The sequence below is a fragment of the Rosa rugosa genome, chromosome 3, assembly GCF_958449725.1.
Source record: "Rosa rugosa chromosome 3, drRosRugo1.1, whole genome shotgun sequence".
In the NCBI taxonomy this organism is placed as follows: Eukaryota; Viridiplantae; Streptophyta; class Magnoliopsida; order Rosales; family Rosaceae; genus Rosa; species Rosa rugosa.
Genome location: NC_084822.1, coordinates 55,810,477 through 55,829,647, shown reverse-complemented (window position 1 = coordinate 55,829,647; position 19,171 = coordinate 55,810,477). Strand labels below are relative to the sequence as shown.

Below are 19,171 nucleotides of genomic sequence, written 5' to 3'. Positions count from 1 at the left end.
GATTAAAATTGGATCGCTATATTGATTATTATCATATGACGATTTTCGTTAATGTACGTTCTGAATTCTATAAATGATTCTTACTGATCAGTATTGTACAAGCTAAATAAGTCAACAACAAGTCGCTTTTGAATTCATTCCCAACTTTTATTGTATGCTCTCAAGATTGATTATTACTTAACAATTGATAAACCAGTAAAATGAAGAAAGTAGCTTGTACATATATAGATGGAAAGAAATGTATAGTGCCAAATTAAGGTTCAGTTAAGTGTTTCTAAGAATTATTATTACTAAAGTCTTGTGATCCTATTTTGGAGAAATAAGAAAGCATAGATGCAAAAATTTTCGCCCAAGTTTTTTCTCCATTCCTCGATTATGTTTGGATACTAAATTTACACATACAACAAAGAAAGAAACCAAAACGGATGTGATGAATTATGTGTTTATAACTATAAAGTGAGAAATTTATAATTAACTAGCTATCAAAGTACATCATAACATGAAATTACTTGAGCATGTTTACCTGGTTATTTACTGACCAAGAAAAGTACACTCAACCACTCTTGGATATTAATCCAACAGTGAAAATTAAGAATTTTTTAAGTTGAATTGTTTTATTTTAACCGTTTGATTTACATCAAAGTAACCGACCAGCTGAGCGTTTCTACTTAACAAAACGAGTCCAAAACGTGAAATATATGACCCGAGACCAGGAAATGTCCATGAACCCACGGGTCACCCGCTCCGATGAATCTCAGGAGTCAGGCCAGCCCAAATTAAAATCAGCATGATACGTTGTCTCCCTTCCCAAATCCCAACTACCCACCTCCCTCCAAACCGCGCGTACCCACCACTCTCCCCTCAAATCTACCCCAAACAAGGCTCACGCTCTTGATCTTGACCGACGTCCGCACACCCTATCCAGCCTCGGTTGCTAAATCTGCAAAATACATGTGATAGATCTCCGCCGACACCAATCCACCGGCACAGCCAGTAGCTTCTCTCTCTCCCTCTTCTCTAAAAAAAAAAAAAAAATTAGTATAATAATCGTGCCTCCAAGATTCCAGTTCATGCGAGGAAAACGATGGCGTCGATTACACTCAATTCCGTAGAAAGCCATACACAAAAAACAAGCAGATTCAATTTTCGATACCCCAGTATATAAATACTCCATACAACACCGCACCATATGCCAGTTCATCTTACTCTGTCGTTTTCTCAAGTGCTAGATCTCTCCCCTCCAAATCCCAAATCCAATAGAAGCTTCTATTTTCTTCTTCTTCCCCACCCCCCCTGAAATGGGCTGAGACTCTGATCCGGATTTGCAATTCGGGGCGGGTTGGATCGGGTTTTCGGAAATGGAAGGCGGAGACGGGACGATGCGGCTCGGGGCTCTCAACATGAAGGCGGATCGGGTGAGGTTCGATTCGAGTGCCGATGTGTCGGTTTCGTCGCCGGTGACCAAGCAGAAGGCGGCGGCGGCCAAGCAGTTTATTGAGAATCACTACAAGAACTATCTACAAGGACTACAGGATCGGCAAGAGAGGTACTGGATTTGGGCTTGTATACTGTTCAAATCATTTCTGTCGATTGGATCAGTCTTCAATTTAGTGCCTGCTGTTATCTACAATTAATGTGTTTGTATGTAGTGAATTTGTCTCCAAGCCCAATTTCGGGTGCTTTTAGTGTTTTCTAGCGACTCTGCATATTTATGTTGGTTTCAGATTTTTGTTTATGCTATTATGGTTACTGGTTGGTATTTAAGAAACTTGATCAAGTGGAAGAAACAGCTCTGACATGATTACTCGTAGTAGATATGAACTTTATTATTACTGGTTCGACTATCATTTCACATTCAGGTTTCAATCTCAGTAGGTCCCTAAGTATAATTGTATAATAATCAAGATCCTCATTTGCAAGTACACTGGGACGACCTTTTGTATATTTTGGAAAGAAAGAAACATATTGTGACTCAATACATGTTTTCCTGTTTCAGACGTCGAGCACTTCAAAGGAAAGTGCAAGAAGATCAGGTACCGGCTGAGGAACAAGAAGAGATGATGAGGAATTTGGCACGCCGAGAAACAGAATATATGAGACTCCAAAGACGTAAAATCGGAATTGATGATTTTGAGCAATTAACTGTAATTGGAAAAGGTGCCTTTGGCGAGGTATTACATCTCACTCATTTATTTTCAAATGTTACATTTCCATTCAGTTGAAATAGCTCTTGCTTTATGGCAATCTGAAGGCCCTTCGTTTAGTAACATGTGCATTTTGGAATTTTTAATAATATGCTTTGATGGTTTTAGTTCTGTTGATCATATAGATACAGGAATGTGATATACTGTGTCTCATATAAATTTTCATTCCCGTCTATAATTTGTTCAACAAACACAGGTAAGGTTATGCCGTGCAAAAGGTACAGGAGAGATTTTCGCTATGAAGAAATTGAAGAAATCAGAGATGCTTAGCCGTGGACAGGTGCAATATTCTAAATTAGCACTGTCTACTCCTCAAACTTATTTACGCAGCTGTATATAAGAAGTTTCTTAATGCGATTGCATCGATCATCTGAATTCCTATATAATATTGGTTTCAAGGCAAGCTCAGCACCACATAGATTGATTTACATTGAGCTATCTCCTATGGTCATGTTAGCATGATAGTGTCCTGATACTATACAATGCAATGATATTACTCCATGATGATATGTTTTTAATAGTTTTTCATTTTCTTTTCATGTTCCAGGTTGAACATGTGCGTTCTGAGAGAAATTTGCTTGCTGAGGTTGATAGTCGGTGTATTGTGAAACTTTATTATTCATTTCAAGATTCCGATTTCTTATACCTTATCATGGAGTATTTACCTGGTGGTGACATTATGACATTATTGATGAGAGAAGATACTCTTTCTGAAGATGTTGCACGTTTTTATATGGGAGAGAGTATTCTGGCTATTCACTCAATCCATCAACACAACTATGTTCACAGGTATGACACTTGTGTGGTGAATATAAAATGAGTTTTGTTTTCTTTCTTCCTTTTTTTATAGTATCTTTTAGTTCAACATGAAGATGATTTGCATGTGGTACACAAGTTTCATTGCTTGTTCTTGTCATGAAATATACAGACGCAAGAGGCACACACACTAATGATAAGAAGGTAATTTCTAAGTACAAGCATTCGAGCTTACACTTACTGTGTCAGTATTCTTCTTACAGGGACATAAAACCAGACAATCTGATACTGGATAAAACTGGCCATTTGAAGCTTTCAGATTTTGGCTTGTGTAAACCTCTGGATGACAAGTATTCTACATTATTGGAAAATGAGGATTTAACATCTCAAGAATGCATAGCTGAAACTGAAGGACAATCTGGCTGTGATAAGGTTCCTTGGTTGATGCCAAAAGAACAATTACAACAATGGAAACGTAATCGGCGTGCCTTGGTAATTTCTATCCCATTTTCTTTTCAAAATTGATCTCCAAATCCTCATTTAAAATCTTAGATGCAGTATGCAAACATATCAAGAAGTGGTGTAAAACGAAGAAAATTTTGTATCTCCGTCATTTTATAGTCATTGAATGGTTAATGTATAGATGTACCGAGTTACCAAGAACATCCATCTTTTGCAGGCTTATTCAACTGTTGGAACTCTTGACTACATGGCACCCGAGGTTTTGCTGAAGAAAGGATATGGTATGGAGTGTGATTGGTGGTCACTAGGAGCAATCATGTACGAGATGCTAGTAGGCTATCCTCCATTCTGCTCTGATGATCCAAGGATCACATGCCGCAAGGTAATATAATGATTGTTTTAGCTGTATGATATCATCCGTTATAATTGCGGAGTTTACAACGTTACTATTCTCCTTGTAGATTATCAATTGGAGAACATGCCTGAAGTTTCCCGACGAGCCAAAAATTTCAGACGAGGCAAGGGATTTGATCTGTCACTTGTTATGTGATGTTGAAACAAGGCTTGGGACACATGGAGTAGAAGAAATTAAGGTAACCACGTCTGAAAGAACTTTGTTATCTATAAGTATTAAGAATCATATTAAGCTTAAGAAAAATGCTGCTATTTGAAATAGATCATATGCAAAAAATTAATCTAATCTACTGTTGTTGTCTTGATATATTAGTAAAAAGCAGATGCTGATTCTCCTACTGTTTAACAGTTTAAGTTGCAAATAACCAAATGCCTGTTTAAAATTTCCTCAACTCATACTTGTTGGAATAGTCACAATGTATATGGAAAATTATGAAGCATTCTTGTTTGATGCCTGCTCACATATTAGTAATGGTTGTCAGGCACATCCTTGGTTCAGAGGTATTGAGTGGGACAGGCTATATGAAATTGAAGCTGCGTATAAACCTACAGTTGTTGGAGACTTGGACACTCAGAATTTCGAGAAGTTTCCTGATGTAAGTTAACTAGAAATTAATGAGTTGCAATATCTTATCCTTATTGAGATAACATTTATTGAAATGAAGAAATGCCTGATATTATCACAAGTACTTCTATCTTCATGCATTACACTTAATCAAAGTCTCTTGTTGATAGTACTTGCATCCAATTGTTAATTTTTTTTTCATTTTCTTTATTATAGCTAGAAGGTGCACCATCTGCAACACCAACAGTGGGACCGTGGCGGAAGGTAATGACTTATTATTCCCTCGGGTTTAATGGAGTTATGTGTAATGTAAAGCTTGCTGTGAATCAATAGCCAGACGTAGATTTGGCATTCAATAATTTCCAGAATGGTATAAGAAAGTTCAATAAGATCTTTTATTCTATCTAATATTACATTTTTGTACTTTTGCTTTTACAGATGTTAACCTCTAAAGATAACAATTTCATTGGATACACTTTCAAGAAATCAGATGTCCTTAAATCACTTGAAAGTTCAGGTCGGCTGCTTCTCTAGTTAGCTACCTTCACTTATGCATCAATTTCCCTATTGGTTCTTGTACATGTCTGATTGTTTTGGCATATGATCTTGACAAATGTAGAGAGCTGATCCAGCTCAATATGATAAAATAATTCTGGCACAAGAAAATGGATTGTGTTTGCTGAAAATGCCACATTATTCTTTCTAATGTTATAGCTAGTCTTACAATTTAGCCATGCCGTGCAGGTACAGACATGAGATCAAATGGATCTTCAAAGTCCCCATCACTGATATCCTTGTTAGGTATTTTTTACTTGCATCCACTTCTTGATGTTAAGCTATCTGTGAGTAGGTATAGAGTTCAGCTTTTCTTGTGTTTAGAGCACCCAACAAACCACTGGCTTAATTTTAGCTTTATTTTGGCAAACCAGGTAGAATTGACTTGCAAGACAGTGTAATACCAGAGGCCGAACCAAAGCAGGAAGACTAAGTTTTGTATTGGAGCAAATATTATTCTTTTCTTCATGCGCATAATCTGCAAGCGTGTTTTTCTACAAGATCAGATTTCGCAAGATTTGCTGTATGCATGAAGACACGAATAAAAGAGGTCAGCTCGAAAGTTGATATATTCTTGGGTGCTATTCTTTATTGCTCCACCCAAAAATACCCCTTTTGTGTGTAACTTTTACTGTAAAGACAGTAAGTTCTTAAGTTCAACATTGCGACTTCTTTGTCCAGCTTCTTTTATTTTAATGTACATCCCTCTGAGAACCAAGAGAACTTTAATCTTAGTGCACTCATGCAATTTCATCCGTCAAGACTCAAGACCAACCTTTTTATGTTCATTACACTAGTACGATTGCTTTTCAAATCTGGATTTGACATCAAAGGTAAATTTTTTTTTTTTTGTGATTCTAGTTGGACCTCCAAATTTGATATTTGGACCTCATTTGTCTTTTCATATAACTTGACAAAAGGACAAAGAGAGAAAAATGAAGAAAAATAAATAAATAAATACTCTTCTTACCTCCTCCAACCAAATATAACATTCTATTAAATTGTTTGTTTTTTCCTTCAAAATTTCCTTATATTGCCTATATAGTTTTACAATTTACCTAAAATAATTAAGTAAAAATAATAATTTCTATACATGACCCATCATTTAACACAAAAATAAATTCAAAACAATCTGATTTGGAATTTTCTTAAACTAAATTAATTGAATATTATGATATAGTTATTACTCGATCTTTCAACCAAAAACCCTTGAAATCCTTCTTTTAGCAAAATGCAAAGAGATTCCAACAACATATCAAGATCGAGAACCAACCCTCTAATTAATTTTTGTGGAGGAGAGACTTGCTCATAAAAGAGCAACATAATGTGATTTTGATTCATTCTTCTTCTCGTAGTTGAAGATTTAAGTAGAGTAATAGATTGTTGTATCTCATGTTTAAGGGCGTTTTGGTAAAAATAAGGAGGTCTACTTCGTTTTTCAAGTATGCTAAAAAGTATAGGAGGTTCAAATAGCAAATTTAGAGGTTCAACTAGAACCATCCTTCTTTTTTTTTTTAATAAAAAAAAAATAGAGAAAAAAAAAATGCTGAGGCAGCCTCCCTCACTGGCGATGGTAATTAGTAATTTTCGAGAATTTGTCCCAAAGGTGAAATTAGAACTCGGAACCTGGCCGGTAAAGTCCAGTGAGTCTAATGATGTAACCCATGAGGTTTTAATTTTTTATTGAATGAGTGCGGAATTAGATTGATACATTGTATGTAGTATGTACCAGATCCATCTGAGTCGGGCCGGAGACTAGTTTAGTTCGTCATGATCAAGATAGCAGCTCTCAATTCTGTGGTCCCAGCTGAGAGATATTTTCTTAGCCAATCCAATCCATCTTATAATAATATCTCTCAGAATTATTTTAAAATCCAATATCTTGTCTATAATTGGTTGGTTCTAAATCATTATGTTATCTTCTTCACTGTTCTCCACGTCAAAGCCGGAAAGCATCAAATTCTTTTTTGCTTTTTTGCTTCGAAACGTCGAAGAAACGACTTTCATTTGTTGACGCACTTCTATGACTTCCATCATTCAAGTGACACGTCGTTTTCTTCCTCAGCCTAAAAAAATCTTATAATCAGATATTTTCTTTGCTCATCTATCCTTAATCACGTCGAAATAATCTGATAATAAAATATCTTACATGTGCGAAACGAGACCCGGTTGGATGGGGTCAACAACCCGACCCGGAGAGTTAAAGCCGCGCGAAGAAGGATAGTTTAATAAAGGGCGGTGCCACGTAATGTTTATGCAAAGCGAAGACCCCCCAGAAGCAGAAGGGAGATTTAGATATTTTGGAGGCTCCAACTCCCCAAAAAAATATCTGGGTTTCGACACAAACGCCTTTCTGACGTGGCAGCCGGGAAGGCCCCATGACACGTGGAAAAGGCGTGACAACTGTACCGTCCTTTTGTTCCCATCACCGCCCCTCCAATTAAAACCTTTATATTCATTTTCTCTATTTCATCTCACCGTCTTTCTTCTTCATTCTTCGTCGTCTTTGTCTTTCTCAGATCATCTGAGTTTTTGAAAAAAAATAAAAAGATGGAGAATTTGAGAGTAAAAGAGTTGCAGATTTCTGGGTTAAGGGGTGGTGAGAGACCACATGAAGTGGACCCTCCTTCGGAATTGGTACTTTTTGATTCTCTTCCCCTGTATAAAAATCCTTACTTTGTTCTTTTCCCTTGTTTCCTTTTCTTCCTTTTCAGAATCAATCACAACATGTGTCTTCATTTTTCTTCCTAATATAGCAAATGAAGACTTGAGATGTTCATCATTTATTTTTTGTAACTGGGTTGGGAATTGGGATCTATGAAATTTGGAAGGAAACAGGTGGGTGGGTGGGTGGTATTACTTTAATTAATAGTTTTTGTGAATTATGAGACAAAATGGGTTTTTTTTCCTCATGGAAAATAATCTCTGATATTTGTTGTGCACTTGTGTTGTTAGTAATATTATATATGATGCCAATGCTTCTTTCTTGAAAAAAAAAAAAAAAAAAAAAAAGTTGCTCTTTTTGAGCTTATTGAAAGTTTTGATACTGATTGTGTTTGAAATTTGTTTTCTAGTGAACGCATCCTCTTTGCTGGCATTCAAGCTGAAATGTGTTCTAAAAACACATGGATATGTAAATATATGTGGTTGTGTAGTCTGTATTTATCTTGTTTTTTTTTTTTTTGTTATCAGTAGCTTAAATCCTTGTAGCAATTTACAAAACGTTTCTGATCATCGTTACAAACTTATATTAGGGTACTCCGGCCGCAACAGAAACTATGTCTATTGAATGGACAGATGAGAAACACAGTATGTACCTAAAATCTATGGAAGCATCGTTTGTTAACCAGTTGTATAACTCCATGGATACACGTGGTCGGCACAAGGGGAACTTGTCACATATAAAATCATCCAAGCAACCCCAATTCAATTCTCGTGCTGCTTCTGGCCAGGTTTTAATCTGACCTATGTCTTTCAATGGTTCCGCCATTGTGATGTATAAATTTGTCAATTGTTTCTAATATTTGTTTGATGCAGTTTAAGGTACTTCGAGGTGGCTGCTGGCAGAAAATCAATTTTGGAAGAGGTGAAGCTGAAGTAAATAAGTCAGATCAACCTTGTGGTGATCTTCTGGCAAATCCGTGGATCCTGCACTTCAGATCCACCTGCAAGCCAAAAGATGTTGAATCTCCTATTCTCCAAGAACAGGCTGCGGCTATATGTGAAGAAGTTGATTCAAGTTTGAAGAAAGAAATTACTTCTGCACCAGCTACTTGTTCGAAGCAGTTTAATGTATCTCACTCTCATTTGATGCATCAGGATATGGTTGGCGGCAACACAGGTGCTTTCAGCTATATCTTGCTGTGCTTCCCCTTAATTATAGTAGGCAATTTGTCTGTGGCAATATTTTCTTACTCAGCAGCTTTTGATTGGTGTTTTGGTGTACCTCTCCTGTCTCGTATGCTATTTGTTGGCACAATAGATTATCACCCTGCATAGATTCTGATTGGTGGAGTTTATGAACCTTGAATTAATTGCTGAACTCCTACTGTATAGTTTTAAACTCCCCTTACAACTCCTTCCTGTTATCTGGTAATTTAAAGGAGTAAAGAAATGGGGTATATGAGAATATATAACCTCATAAACTAGATGACAGATGGAGCGTTTGGGATTTAGATTACACAGGCAGTTTTCACTCCATGTCAAGCAATGATAGATGGCAATGAAAGCCTGCAATATGGTTGGATTTCTTTCATGCATTTTAGTACATGAGCTTCACTTTCTGTGTTGGAAAATAAGGACAGTGTGTATTCCATCAATTCCAATAGATGATCATCTATGCTGCGCTCTACATATTGTTTCAAATAAACTTCTTCTTGCATCTTCTAGCTGTCAGAAAGTTTTAAACCCTCTTTTGATTCTTGCAGAGGTGTCAGACCAAAACTTCGCTGATGAAGATATCAAAGAGAAAAAGGCCATTACTTCATGCAATTCTAAGAGGATGAAAGCTCTTATACTTCAAGCCTCAAGTAACGATCAGGTAATGTCCACACTATAAATTTATGCCTAACATCATACAGATGTGGCATCATCTCATTTTGTTGCTCTCTTCTTTTATTATAGGTTGTTCCATTCAGAAAGCCTGCTGATACTGAAGATAGATAACTAAGAGCTTTATTTCTGCAGCTTCATGAAGGGAGAGTCTGTAAAAGAAAGCAGATGGATTGTCTGGTCACCTTCTAACATAGTGATGACACTAGTGACCAAGTTTTGAAGTGATGCCTGCGTGCAATCATACATTACTGTCTGTGTGTCAGAGAGAGAGAGAGAGAGATTCAGTCGAGGAATTCGTTCATATGTTTTGGGTGTAAATAGGATTGGCATCAGGAGAATGGGTGGCAGAATGTGCCGTTATTACGCCAGTACAGTTTTAGGGTTTATTATCATTACTGTTTTGGTTAAAACGATGTAGTATCTCATTATTAGGTAGCGGAGTATAGAAATGCTGCTGATTCAGATTGTCTACCGCAGAGGAGATATCTTGCTGCTAAGCCAGGATGATACCATTGTAGTACTGATTTTGTGGATAGCCACAACATGCATAGTGTGCTCGAGTTTCTTTTCTGAGACGATTATTATATGTTTGCTAGTATTATGTGGTCTGCATTCATCATCATCTTTGGGGAACAAAAAACTTATCCATAATTCTAGAACACCCTTACAATTATCTGGTCTCTATTGTCCGGTGAGACATGATTGTTTTAACTTATGGTGACGGTGACGGTGACGGTGACGGTGACAATCACGGATGGTGGTTGGTCGTACTTGGTACAATTGTGAATGAGAACATGCAAGTAGTGTGGACTTTTGAGTTTAAATGTAGTAATAAGTCGGTTGAATATGGTAAGAAGTAGTTCAGTTTCTTTTATAAACTGTGTAATTTGGGGAACGTCTTCCGTGCTCCGAGTTTGGAGTGCTCGGGTTATTTGGGCCCAGCCATGTGAGCAGCACGTGTGAATTCAGAAAGAGAAAACATAAGGGGAAAAGTCTTAGCCTGTTCCCGGTAGTTGAGAAAGAAAAGCAAAAAAAAACAACAACACACTCACCATTCTCATAAACGCAGATTCACCGTAAGCACAAGCAACACATGCAGCCAATTTCAGTCCACAATCTCAATTCAAATATCAATTCCCAGATTTACTTGCAACAACTTAAAACACCATAAACAAGACAACATAACCAATTCGATAACAGAGTCTTCAATTTCACCATATCAAACCAAACTCAGTTCCATAACTTCCGATCACTAACACAAGAACAAAACGTGATTATACCTTCGAAATCGGAAATCAACTTTAATCAACCCAACTCAGTTCCCAAGACAAGCCTGATGACGAAAACTCAATTTCCCAGTGTCACTGCCGAAGATGAATTGGTGAGTGTGATGCCAATAACCAGAAAGCTTTTCGATTGTTAGCCTATGAGTGCATCTGAGCAAGAAACGAAACCCAGAAAGGCCGGAGAAGTTGTCGGCGTTGAAGAACACGGCGGAGCAGAAGGTGTAATACCCCGAAAAATCCAAATTAAATTCCATGGATTTTTAGAAATGATTTCACGAAAACTCAATTTCCCAGTGTCACTGCCGAAGATGAATTGGTGAGTGTGATGCCAATAACCAGAAAGCTTTTCGATTGTTAGCCTATGAGTGCATCTGAGCAAGAAACGAAACCCAGAAAGGCCGGAGAAGTTGTCGGCGTTGAAGAACACGGCGGAGCAGAAGGTGTAATACCCCGAAAAATCCAAATTAAATTCCATGGATTTTTAGAAATGATTTCACGATAGTAGGAGCGAGTACAAAGCTGGAAGAAGTTGTGGAATTAGTTCGAACGATTTTATTTACGAAAACGAACGTTTTTTAGGGGGTCAACAAAGTTGACTTTTTATACATACGGAATTTGGGAAAACTTCCTTCATGAAAGTTGTAGAGCTCGTCGATACGATCTCGTGCATATGTGGAACGCAATATTCGGAGTTCGTATGAATAAGTTATGAATATTTGAAATTTGGGAATTTTCTATAAATAGGGGAAAATTTCTGATTTATTCATTAAGGACGAAAAAATTGAGATTTTGCGGAATAGTCCCCCAGCACCTCCGTTCTCTCTCTTCCTTCGACCCTCAGACCCGGCGGGTTTTCGCCGACCCGACCCGGACGTTTCTCTCTCCTCCGGCATCCTCCGGCCACGACCCGGCCTTCCCCGAGCTCGCCGTCGCACGCACAGCCTCCCTCCGGTGTCGCCTTGCCCCGCCGCTGTCCCTATCCCCGGATCGAAGCCACCCAGCCTCCGATCGGTGACCCGACCGGAAAACCCATTTTCCGGCGTCCCCTCGGCCGATCCTTCCCATTTTCGTGATCTCCTCTTCCCCCTGATCATCCCCATGATTAATCCGACTTCCAAGCTTGATCTAGGACGATCTAGACCGAATCTCGCTTAGCTCCAGGTGATCGATGGATTGATTTGGTGGACGATTCGGATTGATATATTTGGCTTTTTAGAAGACGCAGCTGGATTAGAGGTGAGTAAACCTCACGTGGTTCATATTACGAACCGAATAAATTTAATTACTTTATTTTTATCGCAATTGTGTGAAAATATTTGTGGAATAAATATTTGTTTTAAATCATATGGACTTGATCAACTACGGTCCATAGGTAAGTAAAATGATTTTATTATACAAATTAATTTCACGGTTTTTATGCTTGGACTATAGTTGATATTAGTGGTCATCCCTGAGCGGATGATTACGTATATATATATTTACGTGGAATATATATATTGGTTGATGTGTGATTGGTGTGATGAAATGATTGAGAATGGATCGGATATTATTCAAGCTATTAATCTCGCATTTTAATTGTTGAATAATGAAATGTTGATCATGTGGTGTGAAAGCTATTTTATATGCCCAAATGTGATTATGTGGAAATTATTTTAAGAAATAAATATTTATCTTGAAATAATATGTCTCTTGATGTGGGTGTACATATACATATATACGATCTATAAATGATAAAGATTGTATTTTGTGAATTTGATTATGTCTGAGAAGTACAGTTGTGAAGCCGGGTGATTCCTACAACCCCGTGCTTAAATGAATTACTGGTAAAATTGTTTTGTGATATGAGACGTTAAGCCTGGGCCCTAGTCCCTTCAGATAGTGCACTATTATACTCATAGGAAGGAAGTAGCCGACCTTGGGTATACGTACTTGGGTATAGTACGTTGGACCCTAGTATGCTGCGGCTTTCCCGTACTTTGGGTATAGTATGTTGGACCCTAGTACGTGGATTTGTGATTTGTTACCAGTCAACCTGGCTTACTCGTGCTTTGGGTATAGTACGTTGGACCCTAGCACTTGTATTTATGATTTGTTACCAGTTAATCCGAAAATTCACTAAAAAGAAAAGTGTACTTATATTATTTTGATCAAATATATATTTGTGATATATTGTTAATATGTGAAGGTGTTAGTGAAAAGAGAATCAAGCATGCTTTGCTTTAATGTTATTTCACATATTAATGTTGCAATATTTGTTGGTTGTGATCAGTCAAATGTTGAGTTTTAAAAGAAAGCATCGAGAATATAATTATATGTTTCTGTGATTTTTGGAGTTACCTTGTGAGTGTGTTGATTGTTTACTTGAGTTATAATAAATATAATTGAATAAATCAACAGTTCTTTCTTGTTTACTCATACGGGCTGTCAAAAGCTCATCGGGTTTTGTGTTGTTGCAACTCCCGGTACACTATTCAAATTGTGTAGCGGGTAGTCTTACAGGTCAGGAGAATCAGGGCAGTGATCGTGCGGTTTAGAGTATTAGTATTAGATTTATAGCATTTGTTTTGTGAGGAGAATTGTGCTCTCTTGAGCTTTATAATTTGTTTTGGTGAGAGTGTACTGTAATAAGTAGCTTGAGGATTTGGTTTATGTAATTATCGAGAGGTGTAATGTACAGTTGATTTTGAGAAAAAAATTCTGAGATTATAAACAGGGTATTTGAGGTTCATGCTTCGAATATGAATTACTTAAATTCAGAATTCGGGGTGTGACAGAAGGTAACCCAGAAACCCAATCAGTCAAAATCGTTCGAATTGAAAAAATAATCGGTCTAACGTATAGAGATTGACGAGAGGATGAGTTTTCCTGCCACATGCAGCTTAATCGGTGACCGGAGTCGCCGGAATTCGTTGAAACTCGCCGGAGGAGACTCGGAGCTTCGGGTCTTCGATTCTCCTTCTTCATTCAATGCATGGACAATCAGAGGCCACGGGCGTGACGACGATGGCGAGGTGGAGAGAATTCCGGTGGTCCGCCTCTGTGCTGTGGCCGGATGGAGTAGCGCCAGTCGGATCCTCTTTGCGGGTCTCCGGGTCGCGTCAGGTCAGAGAACTCTGGTTCTCTCTCTCGATCCTTCTGGATGGATCATCTGATTACATGCCTACTTATAGGCTTTTTCAATTAATATTCGATGGCTGTGATCAGTCGGTGAATTTATGGATGGCTAGGATCGCGCCAGGTTGATCTCTGCTTTTCCAAAATATTTTCCTTTAATCTGAAACTTCCAAAAATCACCAAAAACAGCTTGAAAGTCCGGAAAATCCCCCGAAAATTCCAACGAACTCGTCGTGTCGCGTACTTTATTATCCAATCCTTAAATTGAGGATTTCACTCGTGAAAAATTTCAGAAAATATTCTCGAGCACCTTTTCTAAAACCCGAGATCGATAAGTAAATTATCAAACTATCTCAATTAGGCATGATAAACTTTTCCGGGGCTCACAGGTAATGTCAAATTTATCGAATTTCAATTTTGATTTTTTGAATCGCACAATATTCTTATATGTCTACTAATGTGGTATAACAGGTTTATTAGTTGTAATGAAAAGTATACATTCCATGAACAACTATGTGTAGGAAATAGACTTTATCAAAATCGACCGTATGATGTTATCACGATAAGAAGAAATGGTTATGGTCAAAATTTCAGCTATTTTCGACTTCGTTTGGGTCTCGATCTAGTAGGTCAACCCTAAACATTAAATACCACATATAGCTAATATGCTCATAACCGCTCACTCGTAACTTATTTTTTTGATATGTCAGCTATCACACTCTCGTGGGTAGGAGCTGTATCAAATAATGTAAAAATTTAGGGAATTTTATCTCCTCAATGGTCGGCTCCCCTTAGGGAAGTAGAAGCTTTTAAAGAGTTGACCGGTTTATTTCATGTCAAAATGACGGCGGATTGGGTTAATTTTTTTACACAATGCCTACTAATACTCTATAAATAGATGGGTAATATCAAATTTATTGATTTTCAATTTTGATTTTTTGGATTGCACAAAATTCTTATGTCTACTAATGTGGAATAACTAGCTTATTAGTTGTAATGAAAAGTATACCTTCCATAAGCAACAATGTGTAGGAAATAGACTTTATCAAAATCGACCGTATGATGTTATCACGATAAGAAGAAATGGTTATGGTCAAAATTTCAGCTATTTTCGACTTCGTTTGGGTCTCGATCTAGTAGGTCAACCCTAAACATTAAATACCACATATAGCTAATATGCTCATAACCGCTCACTCGTAACTTATTTTTTTGATATGTCAGCTCTCACGCTCTCGTGGGTAGGAGCTGTATCAAATAATGTAAAAATTTAGGGAATTTTATCTCCTCAAGGGTCGGCTCCCCTTAGGGAAGTAGAAGCTTTTAAAGGGTTGACCGGTTTATTTCATGTCAAAATGACGGCGGATTGGGTTAATTTTTTTACACAATGCCTACTAATACTCTATAAATAGATGGGTAATATCAAATTTATTGATTTTCAATTTTGATTTTTTGGATTGCACAAAATTCTTATATGTCTACTAATGTGGAATAACTAGCTTATTAGTTGTAATGAAAAGTATACATTCCATGAGCAACAATGTGTAGGAACTAGACTTTATCAAAATTAGGATGTTATCATAACAAGAAGAAATGGTTATGGTCAAAATTTCAGTTATTTTCGTCATCGTTTGGGTCTCAATCTAGTAGGTCAACCCTAAACCTTAAATACAACATAAAACTAATATGTTCATAACCGCTCACTCGTAACTTATTTTTTCAATCTTTCAGCTCTCACGATCTCATGGGTAGGAGCAATATCAAATAATATAAAAATTTAGGAAATTTTATCTCATCAAGGGTCGGCTCCCCTTAGGGAAGTAGAAGCTTTTAAAGGGTTGACCGGTTTATTTCATGTCAAAATGACGGCGGATTGGGTTAATTTTTTTACACAATTCCTACTAGTACTCTATAAATAGATGGGTAATATCAAATTTATTGATTTTCAAATTTGATTTTTTGGATTGCACAAAATTCTTATATGTCTAATAATGTGGTATAACTAGCTTATTAGTTGTAATGAAAAGCATACCTTCCATGAGCAACAATGTGTAGGAAATAGACTTTATCAAAATTGACGGTAGGATATTATCATGACAATAAGAAATGGTTATGGTCAAAATTTCAGCTATTTTCGTCGTCGTTTGGGTGTCGATCTAGTAGGTCAACCCTAAACCTTAAATACAACATAAAACTAATATGCTCATAACCGCTCACTCGTAACTTATTTTTTCGATCTTTCAGCTCTCACGCTCTTGTGAGTAGGAGCTATATCAAATAATGTAAAAATTTAGGGAATTTTATCTCATCAAGGGTCGGCTCCCCCTTAGGAAAGTAGAAGCTTTTAAATGGTTGACCGGTTTATTTCATGTCGAAATGACAGCTAATTGGGTTAATTTTTTTTACACAATACCTATTAATACGCTATAAATAGATGGGTAATATCAAATTTATCGATTTTTAATTTCAATTTTTTGGATCGCACAAAATTCTTATATGTTCACTAATGTGGTATAACTAGCTTATTAGTTGTAATGAAAAGTATACATTCCATGAGCAACAATGTGTAGGAAACAGACTTTATCAAAATCGACCGTATGATGTTACCATAACAAGACGAAATGGTTATGGTCAAAATTTCAGCTATTTTCGTCGTCGTTTGGGTCTCGATCTAGTAGGTCAACCTTAAACCTTACATACCACATAAAATTAATATGCTCATAACCGCTCACTCGTAACTTATTTTTTCGATCTGTCAGCTCTCACGCTCTCGTGGGTAGGAGCTATATCAACTAATGTAAAAATTTCGGGAATTTAATCTCATCAAGGGTCGGCTCCCCTTAGGGAAGTAGAAGCTTTTAAAGGGTTGACCGGTTCATTTAATGTCAAAATGACGGCGGATCGAGTTAATTTTTTTACACAATACCTATTAATACGCTATAAATAGATGGGTAATGTCAAATTTATTTATTTCCAATTTTAATTTTTTGTATTGCACAAAATTCTTATATGTCTACTAATGTGGTATAACTAGTTTATTAGTTGTAATGAAAAGTATACCTTCTATGAGCAATGATGTGTAGGAAATAGAATTTATCAAAATCGACCGTAGGATGTTATCATGATAAGAAGGAATGGTTATGGTCAAAATTTCAGCTATTTTCGTTTCCGTTAGAGTCTCGATCTATTAGGTCAACCCTAAACCCTAAATACCACATATAACTAATATGGTCATAACCGCTCACTCGCAACTTCTTTTTTCGATCTGTCAGCTCTCACACTCTCGTGGCTATGACCTATATCAACTAATGTAAAAATTTCAGAAAGTTTATCTACTCATGGTTAAGCTTCCCTTAGGGAGTTATAAGTGTTTAAGTGGTTGACCGCTTTATTTGACATCTAAATGATGGCGGATCGGGTTAATTTTTTTACACAATACCTACTAATACACTATAAATAAATGGGTAATGTCAAATTTATCGATTTTCAGTTTCGATTGTTTAGATTGAACGAAATCCTTATATGCCTACTAATGCGATTTAATTTGTTTATTAGTTGTATTGAAAAATATACCTTCCATGATGAACAATGTGGAGGAAATAGACTTTATCAAAATTCACCGTTGGATGTTATCATGATAATAAGATATAATTATGGTCAAAATTTCAGCTATTTTTGAAGTTGTTTGGGTCTCGATCTACTAGGTCAATCCTCAACCCTAAATACCACATAAAACTAATATGCTCATAACCGCTCACTCGCAACTTTTTTTTTTCCGATCTGTCAGCTCTTACGCTCTCGTGGGTAGGAGCTATATCAATAATGTAAAAATTTCGGGAATTTTATCTCATCAAGAGTCGGTTCCCCTTAGGGAAGTAGAACTTTTTAAATGGTTGACCGGTTTATTTCATGTCGAAATGAAGGCGGATGAGGTTAATTTTTTTACATAATATCTATTAATACTCTATAAATAGACGGGTAATTTAAAATTTATCAATTTCTAATTTCGATTGTTTAGATCGCACAAAATCTTTATATGTTTACTAATGTGATATAACTTGTTTATTAGTTGTATCAAATACCATACCTTCCATGAGGAACAATGTGGAGGAAATATACTTTATTAAAATCGACCGTAGGATGTTATCATGATAAGAAGATATAGCTATGGTCAAAATTTCAGCTATTTTCTGCGTCGTTTGGGTCTCGATCTAGTAGGTCAACCATAAACCTTAAATACCACATAAAACTAATATGCTCATAACTGCTCACTCGCAACTTATTTTTTCTATCTGTCAGCTGACGCAGCTCACGAGAGTTGGAGCTATATCAACCAATGTGAAAATTTCGGGAATTTTATCTCCTTAAGGGTCGGCTCCCCTTTGGGAAGTAAAAGCTTTTAAAGGGTTGACCGGTTTATTTCATGTCGATATGACGACGGATGTGAGCCCCGGAAAAATGTATCGAGCTTAGTGGAGATCGTACGAGAAAATTTAACGATCTCGATAAAAGTCAAAGTGCTCGAGAATATTTTCAGAAATTTTCATAAAGTGAAATCCTCGATTTAAGGATTGAATAATAAAGTACACGACACGACAAGTTCGTGAAAATTTTTGGGGAATTTTTAGGATACCCGAGCTATTTATCGTGATTTTATGAAGTTATGAGATTTTAGAAAATAATAGAAAATCAACAGTGCGATCGTGGCCTTCAATTCCACCACCACTTCATCCTAGCCATTGAAATAGATTGAACTTGGGGTTATAAATACCCTTGATCAGATCAAGGATCGAGATCACGTCCAGAGGCTTCGAGGTCTCCCGACTCGAAACCGAGAGCCAGCGACCCGATCCCCTAACCCGACCGGCGCTCCACCGTCAGGCCGCCTCCGGACGGCGCACGAGCACCATCCTCTTCATCTCGATGTCGCCTCCGTTCCTGTGGCCTCGGATCATACATGCAGCGACTGTGAACGGAGAATGGACGATCCAAAGCTTGAAGAACCTCCGGCGAGTTTCAACGAATTCCGGCAACTCTGGCCACCGTTTGGGGTGCATGTGGTATGAAAATCACTCATCTCATCATGCTCTATACGTTGGTGTACTTAGTTTTCGAATTAGATTAAGTTATGATGATTTTCATTTCTGGGTTACTCTCGGCTCCGGCACCGTTCTCCGACATCGGTGGTTTTCCGGCACTTCTTGGCTGGGTTTCTGGTTCGATTGCATCTATAGGAGAGGACTGACCTTGATTGAAGTTAAAGT

The 19,171-nt window shown here is 37.2% G+C and overlaps 2 protein-coding genes across 7 annotated transcripts; both read left to right on the top strand.

The window, feature by feature from the left end:
* The first annotated feature begins 863 nt into the window (after nt 1-863).
* On the top strand, nt 864-5,717 carry LOC133737206 (uncharacterized). Of its 2 annotated transcripts, XM_062164813.1 has the most exons (12): nt 869-1,546; nt 1,997-2,171; nt 2,401-2,484; nt 2,752-2,993; nt 3,224-3,452; nt 3,640-3,804; nt 3,884-4,015; nt 4,319-4,432; nt 4,618-4,665; nt 4,840-4,918; nt 5,146-5,202; nt 5,331-5,717. In XM_062164813.1, exons 1-12 carry the CDS (start codon nt 1,359-1,361, stop codon nt 5,387-5,389), a joined length of 1,572 nt encoding a protein of 523 aa, XP_062020797.1. In that variant the 5' UTR covers nt 869-1,358; the 3' UTR covers nt 5,390-5,717. The 2 variants fall into 2 exon arrangements, with proteins under 2 accessions (XP_062020798.1, XP_062020797.1); XM_062164814.1 differs by lacking the exon at nt 2,401-2,484 and having other exon boundaries at nt 864-1,546.
* Nucleotides 5,718-7,308: 1,591 nt separating this feature from the next.
* On the top strand, nt 7,309-10,085 carry LOC133740943 (cold-regulated protein 27). Of its 5 annotated transcripts, none has more exons than XM_062168878.1 (5): nt 7,309-7,593; nt 8,211-8,408; nt 8,494-8,748; nt 9,384-9,496; nt 9,643-10,085. In XM_062168878.1, exons 1-4 carry the CDS (start codon nt 7,507-7,509, stop codon nt 9,459-9,461), a joined length of 618 nt encoding a protein of 205 aa, XP_062024862.1. In that variant the 5' UTR covers nt 7,309-7,506; the 3' UTR covers nt 9,462-9,496; nt 9,643-10,085. The 5 variants fall into 5 exon arrangements, with proteins under 5 accessions (XP_062024862.1, XP_062024861.1, XP_062024857.1 ...); XM_062168877.1 differs by having other exon boundaries at nt 7,311-7,593; nt 9,580-10,085; XM_062168873.1 differs by having other exon boundaries at nt 7,319-7,593; nt 8,494-8,797.
* Nucleotides 10,086-19,171: the final 9,086 nt, after the last annotated feature.